Genomic DNA, 11,595 nt, shown 5'->3' on the forward strand with positions numbered 1-11,595 from the left:
TGTTGTAAGTACCTTGGTGTCTTTTTTGTTTGAACTCTAAGAACCCATGATGACATCAGTGTAACAGAAAAATATCAGAAATAGGTTCTGTGGTCCTCTTGGTTTGTGGTAAAATACACAAAATTTTATTTTTAAGAAGAAATGCATCTGATTTGTATAAAGTAAAGCATTTTTTGGACTTTGGAACCACACAGACTATTGTATAGTTCCACATTTAGAACCTAACTGGCTCATTACTTTCTTTCATTTGCTCTTTTTTGTGAATCTGGTTCTAATCTGGTTCCATGTTTGCAGAACACAAAGAGTCTGCGCCTAAACAGCCGTCTGAGAGCCATAGTTGTAAGTCGGAAAAAGAACTAAAAACAAACCTGAAAGAAGCTAAAAACCCATTTTAGTGACTGACACACATTTTCACTTTTTGTCTCATAGAAATGGACTGATCCTCAGCTGGCGTGGGACACTTCTGTTTACCCGTATGATGCAGTGATGCTGCCAGTTGATAAAATCTGGACACCAGTGCTTCAAGTCAAGAACGGGTGAGTTACCAGCATGTACTCTTAGTGGTATTTTTACATTTTGTGGACCTCTTGAATTTATGCTATTTCTTAATATGTAGAATATCGACCAACATGAAGCACGACGCCAATGATCTGCTGGTGTACAGCAATGGCACAGTGAATCATGAAGTGCAAATTAATGCAGAGATCAACTGTGAAGTCAATCTGTTCAACTACCCCTTTGCTGGTGATGAATGTCCTGTTGCGATTGAAACATTTTCAAGTGGAGGTAATCTTTGGTCTTGGTTGATACAAATAAACCACATTTAAAAAAAATAGCCTAATCTAAAAAATCTGCCATATTGGATTATTTGCAAAATATATCACTGATTCAGATAATCATACATTTGAATTTGATGGTTTAGCTGTTTTTGTGTTTGTTTTATTTGATCCTAAAAACTATTTTGTTATCTTAATTTTATTACCTCACCACCCAGCGTTTCTACAAAAATGTCTTCAAATTTAGCATTAAGAGCCAATCCTAACTTTTTAAATGTATAATGTACTCATTAATGTATACAGCAAAAACTTTTTGTTTTCATGAAAATTTTATTTTATTCAGAGTGTGTCACAACCTTGATTCTGGATCAAGTCAGATCACTTGATGGATCAACAGGAGACTGGCAGACAACTTATGCACGTCTGAAGAAACAACGTGAAGACCGCAATTTTATTGCTGTAAGTTTATCAACATGCATGAAAGCCACATGTTTGTTTGCTAAAAATAAAATGAAATAAAAAAACATTTCATCCAGCTCCAACAACTTACAGTGCAAATAGATGTAGAGTTTACGAATAACTACTTTATTTTCATGTTGACTTTGTAATTTTCTATTTATAATCACATTTGCTGAATATCTTGAAAGTTTAATCAAAAGTGGACATAAAAATGTATGAATGAGGTTGTAGCTCACCTTAAAAGAAAGCCATAAACTGAATGGAAAGTAGAAGAATGATCAATGTCTTTCCACTATCTTTGTCTTTTCTTCACCAGGTGGGTTTGAAAATCAACTATTCAAGCCCATTAATGACATTATTGTTGCCCACTGTTCTCATCGTCCTGGCTGATTTTGTCAGCTTTGCCCTGCCGCTGCATGGAGGTGGACGCAACGGGTTTAAGGTCACTCTGGTGCTCAGCTTCGTCATGTTCCTCAACCTGCTCAACAGTCAGCTCCCTGGAAATGGGGACTGTAGCCCCATAATACGTGAGTCCCCTGTGAAGAATCAGACCCTTTTCTTTTCCTCATCCCTCCCCATCCAATCATCCTTGTGCGTGCCACAGGAATCCACTTTTGCATTTGCTTGGTCTTGTTGGTGCTGAGCATGCTGGTGTCCATGGTGCTGACTCGTTTGGCCCATGATGGGAGCCTCGCGTTCTTCTCCCCGTCAAAACGCCAGGCACCACAAAACACAAAAGACAATGAGAAGAAGGATGAGGAAGGTGAGCGCACCAAAAGAGTCTAAAATGTAATGAGAAGATAATCTTGGGAGTTCTGAGCTCTCTGTCGCTTCGTTCTCTGCAGAGCTGAAAGCAGACATCCATGTCGTTCTGCCCGATGGCCCAGAAGACGTTCAGATGCTCAGAAAAGTGGTGACGTTCCTTCAACGTCTTGATGACCAGAAGAACCAGAATGAACGTAAACACGCATTTGCTGACAAACTGGACAAAATCTTCTTTTTGTTTTATGTCATTTTGGGGCTAATCTATATGTGTGTTATGCTTGGTATAATGGTAGCTTATAAATGCGAGATTGATCATTTTAATTTCTGGTACTGATACAGCCAAGTTCTTGCTAACCTCTAATTTAGTATACACTGACGCTGACAAAGAAGATGGAACAGATAAGAAACTTAGACTCAAAGATTGTACCTCTAGAATTTCACTAGTTACATTTTCGTTGTCATTAAAAAAGAAAAATAGAAAATAAAGATGGGATTTTCGGCTAGAAGCAGTTCATATTAATGAAATCACTAAGTCAATCTTTCTCTTTAACACACACAATATTTTATGTGTCCTTTTGATGTAGTTGCATCCTTTTATATGGTTCCATTTGCTGCCAGAGCCTAATTTTGCACCAGGAGTTTTCAATCTCGTTAATTAATAGCAAAATAGCAGATGCATGGTATATCAGCTTATAAAAAGGAAAAATGTAAAAATCAAATTTGTACTTGAGGTTTTATGTACAGTTAGATCCCATTTAAGCGACACAATAAATTAAACCCTTTTTGTTTCAACCTGAAATGTTATAAAATATAGAATACCCAAAGGCCAGAATAAGAGATAAACACATTTCTTTGTTAATTATGTCAATGCATATTTTTAAACATTGACATTTATTACTTTATACAGCATTTACACTTATTAAAACCCTTTTGTTTTATCATGCATCTGTTTTATTATAACATATTTTATATACTTTGAAACTTAAAAACCACTGACAAAAACAACAGTTGTGACATTTTTTTGTCGTTCTCTTACAATTTGGCTTTAATCCTTTTTTTTGTTTTGCCACAATGACTTTACAGGTGTTTGTGCATGGATGTGTAAAGAGCTGTCGTGTTTCTTTCGTATTCTATTAATTTCAATGTGATATTTAATTGCACGTGTGTGAGATTTTTAAAATTCTCATTGATTTTATGCATTATGGTTTTATGGTCTTGATCTTTTGTTTGCTGACTCATCGTACTTATTGTAATGTCATGCACCTGCAACTTGGGAAGGGTGCAGGTCACCGATCTGTTTTTTAAATTAGTTTTTTTTTATTCCAAAGTAGCATAGGCAAAAAATAAAAAAAACAAAAATAAATTAATGATCCTGTTTTGTTGCCACAGCAATATGAGAAGAGTAATGACTGAAAACAAAGAACTTATAGATTCTTTATTTACTTATGAATAAAATATAGGCGCCTTCAGTGATCTGTGTGAGAGAAGGAAGGACCCCAAACCTTGATGTTTGCTTGATGCCATCTAGTGGCTAAATCTCTCCGTGCACAAAGACAAGAACACAGAGGTGAACACAGCTGATAAGTAAATATCTGCTCAACATTATTAGTTCATTTGTGTCAGCTCTGTGAATAAAGTTGGCTAGTTTTTCAATTGTTTGGATGTAACAGCTGATTGATAGAAGAATTTTCGGCCAATCACAGATTTCTTTTCCTGTCAATATAACAAATTAAGTTCTACACTTGGCTTGGAATTATTATAACCGTCATTTAGCTTTCTGAATTGATATTTCTATTCATTTTTAATTAAGATACTGTGTTTCACTACACATAAAAACTGAAAATAGACAAGCAAACAGGACTCTCAGGCAGGTTTTTAGGAATTATATCATATCTTTGCTTGGAGTATTGATCAGAACTGATTTGACTGTTATAGTAGTGTGACAATTAACGTGTGCAGAAAAAACAGCAAAGCACCTCAGTATTCATTGAAATTATTAGCAAACTTAATGCATTTTTTAAGAGTCCAGTGAGTGTAGCCACAGAGAGAGAAGGGGAAATAATGTTGAAACATCTGCTTATTTACAACTTTTATTAATTCATTTTTTCTTTAGCAACAAGGTAACTTCAGAGAAGAATCGTAAATACAGTTCTTTTATCTCTTCTTTTGTAAAATCGTGTCAAATCAAGAAATAGTCTGTTGATCTGATTAATGCACCCAAGTGACCCATTTTTTTTAGTTAAAAAAACAAAATATTCAGTAATGGCATCCATACACTTAAAGAAAACAGTGTTTTTCTCCATAATTCACAAAAAAATACTAAACTTTTCTACCCAAAAGCCTTTTAAGACTTAGCCATAAACAGATAAATAAATCCCCACTGACACAAAAGTCCACCTGTGAAGAAGGTAAAGCTTTTTTATTACATATTATAAAATCCCCTAGAATTCTCTGGAAATGAACCGACACCCTCTGGATATTAATGAAGTCAATATATTTGGCACATCCAGCGACGAGCTCCTCACTTTCATTTGGTGTCCCCACACTTGTTTAGCTTTCAGGACCCGCTGCTTTCTTTCATAGCCTTGAATTGAACAAACATGAATTAAACAAAACATTTCTCTACATTTTTCACAAATGTTAGACTGAAATTTGACATACCCGATTAAAGATTTGGGTGCCGATGTAGCTTGTTGCAATGCTTCTTAGATTAGACTTTCCACCGAGTTTGCATTTGACATAACCGTACAGGTTGGCCCATTGTAAAACTAAACCCATGATCACCACGGCCTAGAGTGCGAGAAGAAGTTCAAATGTCAATCACTAGCTTGTTGTAATTCAGAATAAGTTCCTTCTAGCTGATACTTGTGTGCAAAAGCTCAGAACTGACCAGCCACTTGAGGTTCAGGGAAAAGAGGGTGCTGAAGAGAAAAACGACCCAGAAAAGGGGACACACAATGAGTCCCAGCCAGAAGAGCTGCGATTCAGCACCAAACCCACTGTTCCCACCATCTGCCTGTTCAGAGAAGTACACAAGAAAACCTTTCATGTATTCATGTGTCACATTCTATGACAGGGATGTCAAAGCCACAGTTTTCTGTTACATTGCTGTCAGCTGGCCAGAAGGGACTCTGCAGCTATGGTTGCAGGTGTTTCATTTTCCTGAATCTACCCACCAGGATAAAGCTGCATTCACTATTCAGATACTTTCTGGGGTGCATATCATTTTACAAAGAGCTGAAGCTATTTCCTGCCAAAGACACGTTGGATTGTTAGAAGGAAATCTGAAGATCCTGTTTTTCCACAAGTGGAGAACATTTGAGGATTTTTTTTCATCTATAAATAAGCTATTCAAATATAATTTCTCCAGTTCTTTCACAATTCATAACTTTTGATGCCCAAGAACTGAGGCTCACCTTGCGTGACTCAAACATCCAGCGGCTCTTTCCATCTTCATCCACTTGATTCCACCATCGAAGGCCCACAAGCAATCTGCCAGAGACATTCTAAAATCCAAAAAGAACAGCAGTTTGTATACTATGCATTACAGAAAAGTAATTTTGTTGCTTTGTTATGCTTTATTGTTGCAATTGTTGTAAACCTTTAGCTGACAAATACACATGCAGGTAAAAGATTTTCATTGAATTTCCCACTATTACTTCTTTGTGTATTTTATGTCAAGGTTATATATTCCATCAAGTCTGCTACTTTTGAAGTTTATTTTGTTAAGTATAATTAATTATAAGTACAGCAAGTCTGTTATAGATCATGTACTAGTAGTGTAGGAGGTATACCAACTGAATACTTCTTGCATTACATTTTAAGTTTACAAAAATAGTATATAAAAAGTACTTCCAAGTATACTGCCTCCCTTTTAATGGGCCTAATAAACATGTAGTACACTTCAATAGACTACTTTTTACTTAGGATGCATATACAAATTTGTCAGCTATATATCTAAGCAACATGTGAATAAAATTTGTAAATGTTCTACATGCAATTTTGATTCAAACATTATGATTTGATCAGTAAACCTTGACAGTCCAGAAGTCACATGACAGCAGAAGGATGATGGTGACCATACAGGCAATGAAACGGCCGCTGAAGATGTCGCACAGTAGATACGCCACTATGGCACTCGTTCGGAAGAAAAGGTGAAAGAACGACGCTACAGGACGCCTGAAATACAATTAAGTGGCTCATTAATAATTACATTTAGAATGACAGTAGTTAGGGCTGTACATAAATCAGGCAGCCGTTACCTAACAGTAGGCTGACTCTGTTTAAAATTGTCCTCCTCTTCCCCGAAAAGAGGAGAGTACTGCGAGTCCTGAAACCAGAAGCAGAAAAAAAGTCACAACAATGACCAAAAACAACCGACTAATCTCGTAAATTCAGTCATGTATTGGAATTCTACGAGATATAAATTCAAATTAGGACTTGCTGACTTAAATTCAATCAAGTAATAACCTCTTCATTTTTACAAAAACGCAATAAATGGTTGTTCACCTGTTTCTGCATTTTGATGAGGACGGATGCGTTTCCTGGTGACGTGGTTGTAAACAAAAGAATGTGCTAAGGACCCATCACTGGTCTGTTCTTAAACATGCCTGTACTAAAAACAAGTTTACCATTTACAATTTAAATACTGATTTCAAAATTATTTTAAAAATATGCTTTTGAAAATTCAAATTGTAAACATGTATTTTCTTATTTTTTATATAGTTGATTTGCAAAAGTACCTTTATCTTGCAAATGTTTGACGTTTGTCGACATGCCCGACGCAGACGCAGTAAATAATGAACCCCAAATTTATATGCGTATATGGTTTAATAAATTTGTAATTCGAGTTTGATCAAATGATTAATATGTCCGTTTATATATTTGATATTCTACAATTCGTTCTGTAAACATAATTTTTGTTATTACAATGTATCCGTGGTTCTCTTTCGAAAGCATTCTTTCACGATACCGTTTGCGTCCTTTGTCTGCCATTCTACAAAGTTACCACAAGGTGGCACTACTTACCACACTTATTTATTTTTACCAGTTAGTAAGTTAAAGTTGAGTTTGAATCAGTATGTGTGGAACCATTGGATTTACAAACAATAATATAGAACATACGCTTTCTAAATCATAGATATTGCAAGAAAATAATTCAAACTTTTATTTGCATTTTATTTTGAATAGACATAATTAAATTGCACAATATGAGCTATAGGTTATACAGAGTTATTGTGATTAATTCTAAAAAATAAAATTTTGAATGCTTTCATGCAATAACATACTCACACTAAAAAAATAACAAGACTATCAAAAACATAGTAACATTACCGGCTATTTCACATAAAAGATATGCTTATAAATCACTTTATACAAAACAATTGAATGTCCCTAATAGCTGCCCTGAACACATTCAAAGCTACTGTTTTATGAATTCAGAAACACTTCAAATAGACTGGCAACTGAGTGCATTCTGTAAAATATCCCAAAAGGAAGTCCCACGTTCACAATAGCAGCCCACATGTTAAATTTGTAGAATTCCACTTCTGTGTCATGATCGAACTGAGGGCGAGCACCAAAAGCAGGCATGATCCACAGCTGGGAAAGACAGTAAAAAAAATGTTAGTATTTCTGTTTGTTTTAAAACTAAGTTGGTCACAGCAGGAGAAATTTGACTCACAATGATGTTTCCCAGCAGCAAAAACACGCAGACCTCTCTCAACACTCGCCGTTTCCAGAGTAGTTTGTGTTTGTGCTCAGTTGCACTGCTGTAGTTTAGAGTTGCTGGGACAAGATTTGGTTTTGCAGCGCCTTCCCCCCTTTCAAAGGTGCTCGCATTTGTTTTTTCCAACCTGCTATCTTCTGCTCCTTCAAAGCAACTCTCCTCCGATTTTTCATTACTGTTATTGTCCTCTTTTCGCAGTTCCAGTACATATGGATTCTCAACTACAGTGATAGGCTCCTCCACTTCATGGAAGGGCTCTCGATGCAGACCTTCAATGATAAAGAAGTTTTGCAAGCCCAGCTGGAACACCATCAGTACACCCCAGGCCAGGTTGAGCCTGTTCAGGTGTCCTTTGGCTCCGGTGGCAATCGTCGCAATGATGGAGAAGTAGCTGATGATGAACTGCCCCATGGAGGCCCCCACTAGCAGTCCCACATCCAGGCTGCGGGTGGGGTTTTTCTCTGACACGTGCTCCCTGTGATCCACCTTAAAGATGGCACAGCCGATCACAGTGGAAACAGACATCATGGTCACGATGACGATATTCATGATGAAGTGCATCATCACAGCGTGGTCATTAATATCATCATCATCAGACCTGTACGTTTTCATTTCAATCTCATACACAATGAATGTGGCCAAGCCTGCTATCACTAGAAGGATCCCCACGACAGGGCCGATGACGATGTCTTTAAGGGTGAATTTGAAGTTGTGCTTGCTGTGTTCAGACGCTACCCGCCCCACGTTCTTCCACATGACGAAGGACATGGCAGAGGCAAAGAGGCTATACTCGATATTGAAGGGGTAGAGATAGTAATAGGCCTCCTTGAAGACTCCACATGAGGTGTGGCTGCATTTACAGGAGTCGTCTCCATAACCAGCTGCAGGATGACAAGAAAACAGCTTTGTCAGTTGTTGATTCCTCACAGACTGCAACGTTAGGGGCTTCTTCTGCTTCAATCACCTTTGCTGATGTACAAGCTTCTGGCGGATAATTTTGTGACATTGACCTCATAGTCAGGAAGAACTGTTTGGTGAAGGGACTCCTCTGTCACTGCAGCCATCCATAAAGCTAAATTTGTGGAAAGGGTGAGCATCAGCCCACAGCTAAATACCAAAAAGAAAAAATAATCATGTTAAAACTTCTCTGTTTTGAAAAACGACATTTAAAAGCATCTTCAAGCCATTTTTTCCCAATGCTTGGAAATTGCCTGTCATTCAAGTGGCATATGCAAAAAGCCATTTGTTTTTTTTTTTCTTCTTGTAAATTGCATGTGGATTCTAAGAAAATGTTAATTCTAATCAGCAGTGGCTCGATTGGCGGAAGGATGTTGCTGCACCATTATAAGTTTACCATCAATTATCTGGGTAGCGCTCAATTACTCAAGAGATAAATGAAAAAAAAAGGAGGAACACCTACCATGAAATGTTCTTTTGGAGCTGAACGCAGTCTTTCGAGTGGATCCACAAGAAGTATGTCTGCAAGTTGAATCGACAATGATGTTATTGTTCTGCAGCCGGATTAAATGAATCACTCTGGAATTTCTTTTTTTTCTTTTTTTTTTTTTTTTTCTTTCTTAGGGGGGTCTCATTATTACCTGCACGATAACAAAGACAAGTTGTACCACCGGGAAGGCTACTTTAACAGCTGAATCACAGTGAAGGTATCCCACATAACTAGCAATCTTGAAAATGTCCATGATGATACTGAGGATCCCAAACAGCACAAGTCCTCCTAAAAAAAAAAAAAGTTTAATTTTGATAGGAAAAAAAATGAAACTATAATTTTTTTTTTTTTTTTTTAGATTAAAAATTTGTTTACCTCTGAGCCATATGGGTCCAGCGTGCTCATCCTTGTAGATGACAGCATTTTCTGTCCTGCGCATGTAGATGGTGTAGTAGATCATCCAGATGGAGGTGAGGAGGAGGAGGATGATGAGAAAAACTTGCAGATCTGAGGTGCTGATTTTAACATTATTGGAAGCACTGCCACTGACTAAAGCACATCCCAGAATGAGAATGTTCAGACAGATGAATGCAGACAGCATCCATCCCCAGCTCCGACCCCGGTCCCGACCAACTTCAGAGGAGACGTTCAGCTCGGGTTCGCTCGCAGCTCGACCTGCAGCATTTATGTTGTTGGAGAGGTGCGCCTCCTCCATATCTCTGTCTTTGGCTGTCATCTTGCAGGGCTCGCACAGATTGCCGCTAGCCAAACATTCACATGCGTATCCGGGGTTGAAACACATGCCTCCTCTCTCTGGGATCCTTCACAAATGAGTCAGTGCCCTGCACCTGGAACCAGATATGAGATATTTCAGGTTTATCAGCTACACCCGCTCACTGGGTCCTTGTAAAGGCAAATCCCTCTGCTTCATCACCAAAAAAAAAAAAAAAAAAAGAATTCCACAAGACTTGAGTGATTTTTTTGCATCACAAATCTCCTCCCTCTCTCACAAAAACAATTAGTGACATAAAGATGTGTAAAGCATTCAAAACAGAAACGCTTTTCAATAAAAAATCCAAAAAGCTTGCTAAGTGAAAATTAGAGAAGCAACCCTTTTTTTTAAATGAAAATGAACCAAAAGTTTTGGGACTTCTGTAAGCCTACCTGATGTAGAGAGATCCTGACAGCAGAGGAAGCTGCCAAGGCTTTTATATACTCCCAAAACACAAGTGTTTACGTGCAAAGAGTCATAAATGTCCATCTGTTTTGCAAAACAACATATTATCACCAAACACAGTGTTGAACTCATAATATTGCGTAAAATTCAAAATGCAGTTTCAGGAATATTTTGGTCATGAGTTCCCCAAAAAAACAAGACTTTTTTCTTTTGTTCAAAAACTATTTTTTTTACTATATAGTACATTTTAATTGTGGCTGCCTACTTCAAAAAAAAACACACAATGATGGATTTTCTTTACTTAACAACCCTATAACCACTTTTTTTTAAATCGCCGCCCTTGTCCTAAACAATGTGTGATCTAAATCCTCCATGTTAATGTAATCCACCTGAAACTCCATCTTTTAAATCAATTTGAGGATTGGTGCATGAAAAACCTGATTATTCCCTGTACCTATTGTCATAAAGGTTTGTCTTTGGCACGTTTTCTAAGAACTAGATTTAATGCTATGCCCCATAGGTAGGGCAAATGTTATGCAAGTCATGATTCAGTATTGTGCTTTTGTAATAATGATGACTCGTCTTGAATGTATATTTTACTTTACTGTGAGTTTTTTTTAATTCCACAACAGCAGATGTATCTAAATTATGTGAATTTTATAGACTGAAATGTTAGATCTGATCTGTCAGTCTTATAAACAATATAATTCTCAATAAAGTTATATTAACAGCATTTAAGTGTAGATAATCTTACATATGGAGACTTCACTGCAAACAATTGGATACTCAAAGAGATTTCAAACCTTCTTTTTTTTAGATGTTCAAGATTTTATAGTTTTGAAGCTGTTTTGACTTTCTTTGCACTAAACACCTTTCCAAGCTTTTCTCAAAATCATCACAGTGTAGAAGATTTTTCCTCATTAGGAGTTAGGATCTAGAAATAAGGAATTATCCTTTTGCTCCAAACTCTCGACAACAGAAAAACTTGATTTAAAACTCAAAAAAACTAAAATTTCACTGTAGTGTTTGTTGAAGTTTTAGGGAGGTTCTAACTTCAATAAAGTTAAACTGGTATTCGTTAACAATATTTTGGAAACAAAAAATTTAGATTTGTGTTCCAGGAATAAGTGCTAGTTTTAGATTTTATGAGGATTTATTTTAATAGCCCAACTTGTACTAAAGTCATATTTTAACTTTGTTCGCATTTTGATCTAAAATGAGTCATTTCTACTTATTACACTCG

The 11,595-nt window shown here is 36.8% G+C and overlaps 2 protein-coding genes and 1 long non-coding RNA gene across 3 annotated transcripts; 1 reads left to right on the top strand and 2 right to left on the bottom strand.

Annotated features, from left to right (window-relative positions):
* Window positions 1–1,557: 1,557 nt before the first annotated feature.
* On the top strand, window positions 1,558–3,344 carry LOC101171581. Its single transcript, XR_002873604.1, has 2 exons — window positions 1,558–1,998; window positions 2,081–3,344. It is a non-coding gene; the product is annotated as an uncharacterized LOC101171581 (long non-coding RNA).
* Window positions 3,345–4,074: 730 nt separating this feature from the next.
* LOC101169291 (Golgi apparatus membrane protein TVP23 homolog B) lies at window positions 4,075–6,603 on the bottom strand. The gene is made up of 7 exons (XM_004071403.4): window positions 6,510–6,603; window positions 6,263–6,330; window positions 6,035–6,179; window positions 5,417–5,506; window positions 4,891–5,016; window positions 4,662–4,790; window positions 4,075–4,584 (listed from the first exon to the last, which is right to left on the bottom strand). Exons 1-7 carry the CDS (start codon window positions 6,519–6,521, stop codon window positions 4,558–4,560), a joined length of 597 nt encoding a protein of 198 aa, XP_004071451.1. The 5' UTR covers window positions 6,522–6,603; the 3' UTR covers window positions 4,075–4,557.
* Window positions 6,604–7,143: 540 nt separating this feature from the next.
* otop2 (otopetrin 2) lies at window positions 7,144–10,729 on the bottom strand. Its single transcript, XM_023957527.1, has 6 exons — window positions 9,551–10,729; window positions 9,327–9,463; window positions 9,149–9,207; window positions 8,693–8,835; window positions 7,684–8,609; window positions 7,144–7,601 (listed from the first exon to the last, which is right to left on the bottom strand). The coding sequence occupies exons 1-6, from the start codon at window positions 9,975–9,977 to the stop codon at window positions 7,431–7,433; spliced, it is 1,863 nt and encodes a 620-aa protein (XP_023813295.1). The 5' UTR covers window positions 9,978–10,729; the 3' UTR covers window positions 7,144–7,430.
* Window positions 10,730–11,595: the final 866 nt, after the last annotated feature.

This window comes from Oryzias latipes, chromosome 8 (assembly GCF_002234675.1).
Source record: "Oryzias latipes chromosome 8, ASM223467v1".
NCBI lineage: Eukaryota > Metazoa > Chordata > Actinopteri > Beloniformes > Adrianichthyidae > Oryzias > Oryzias latipes.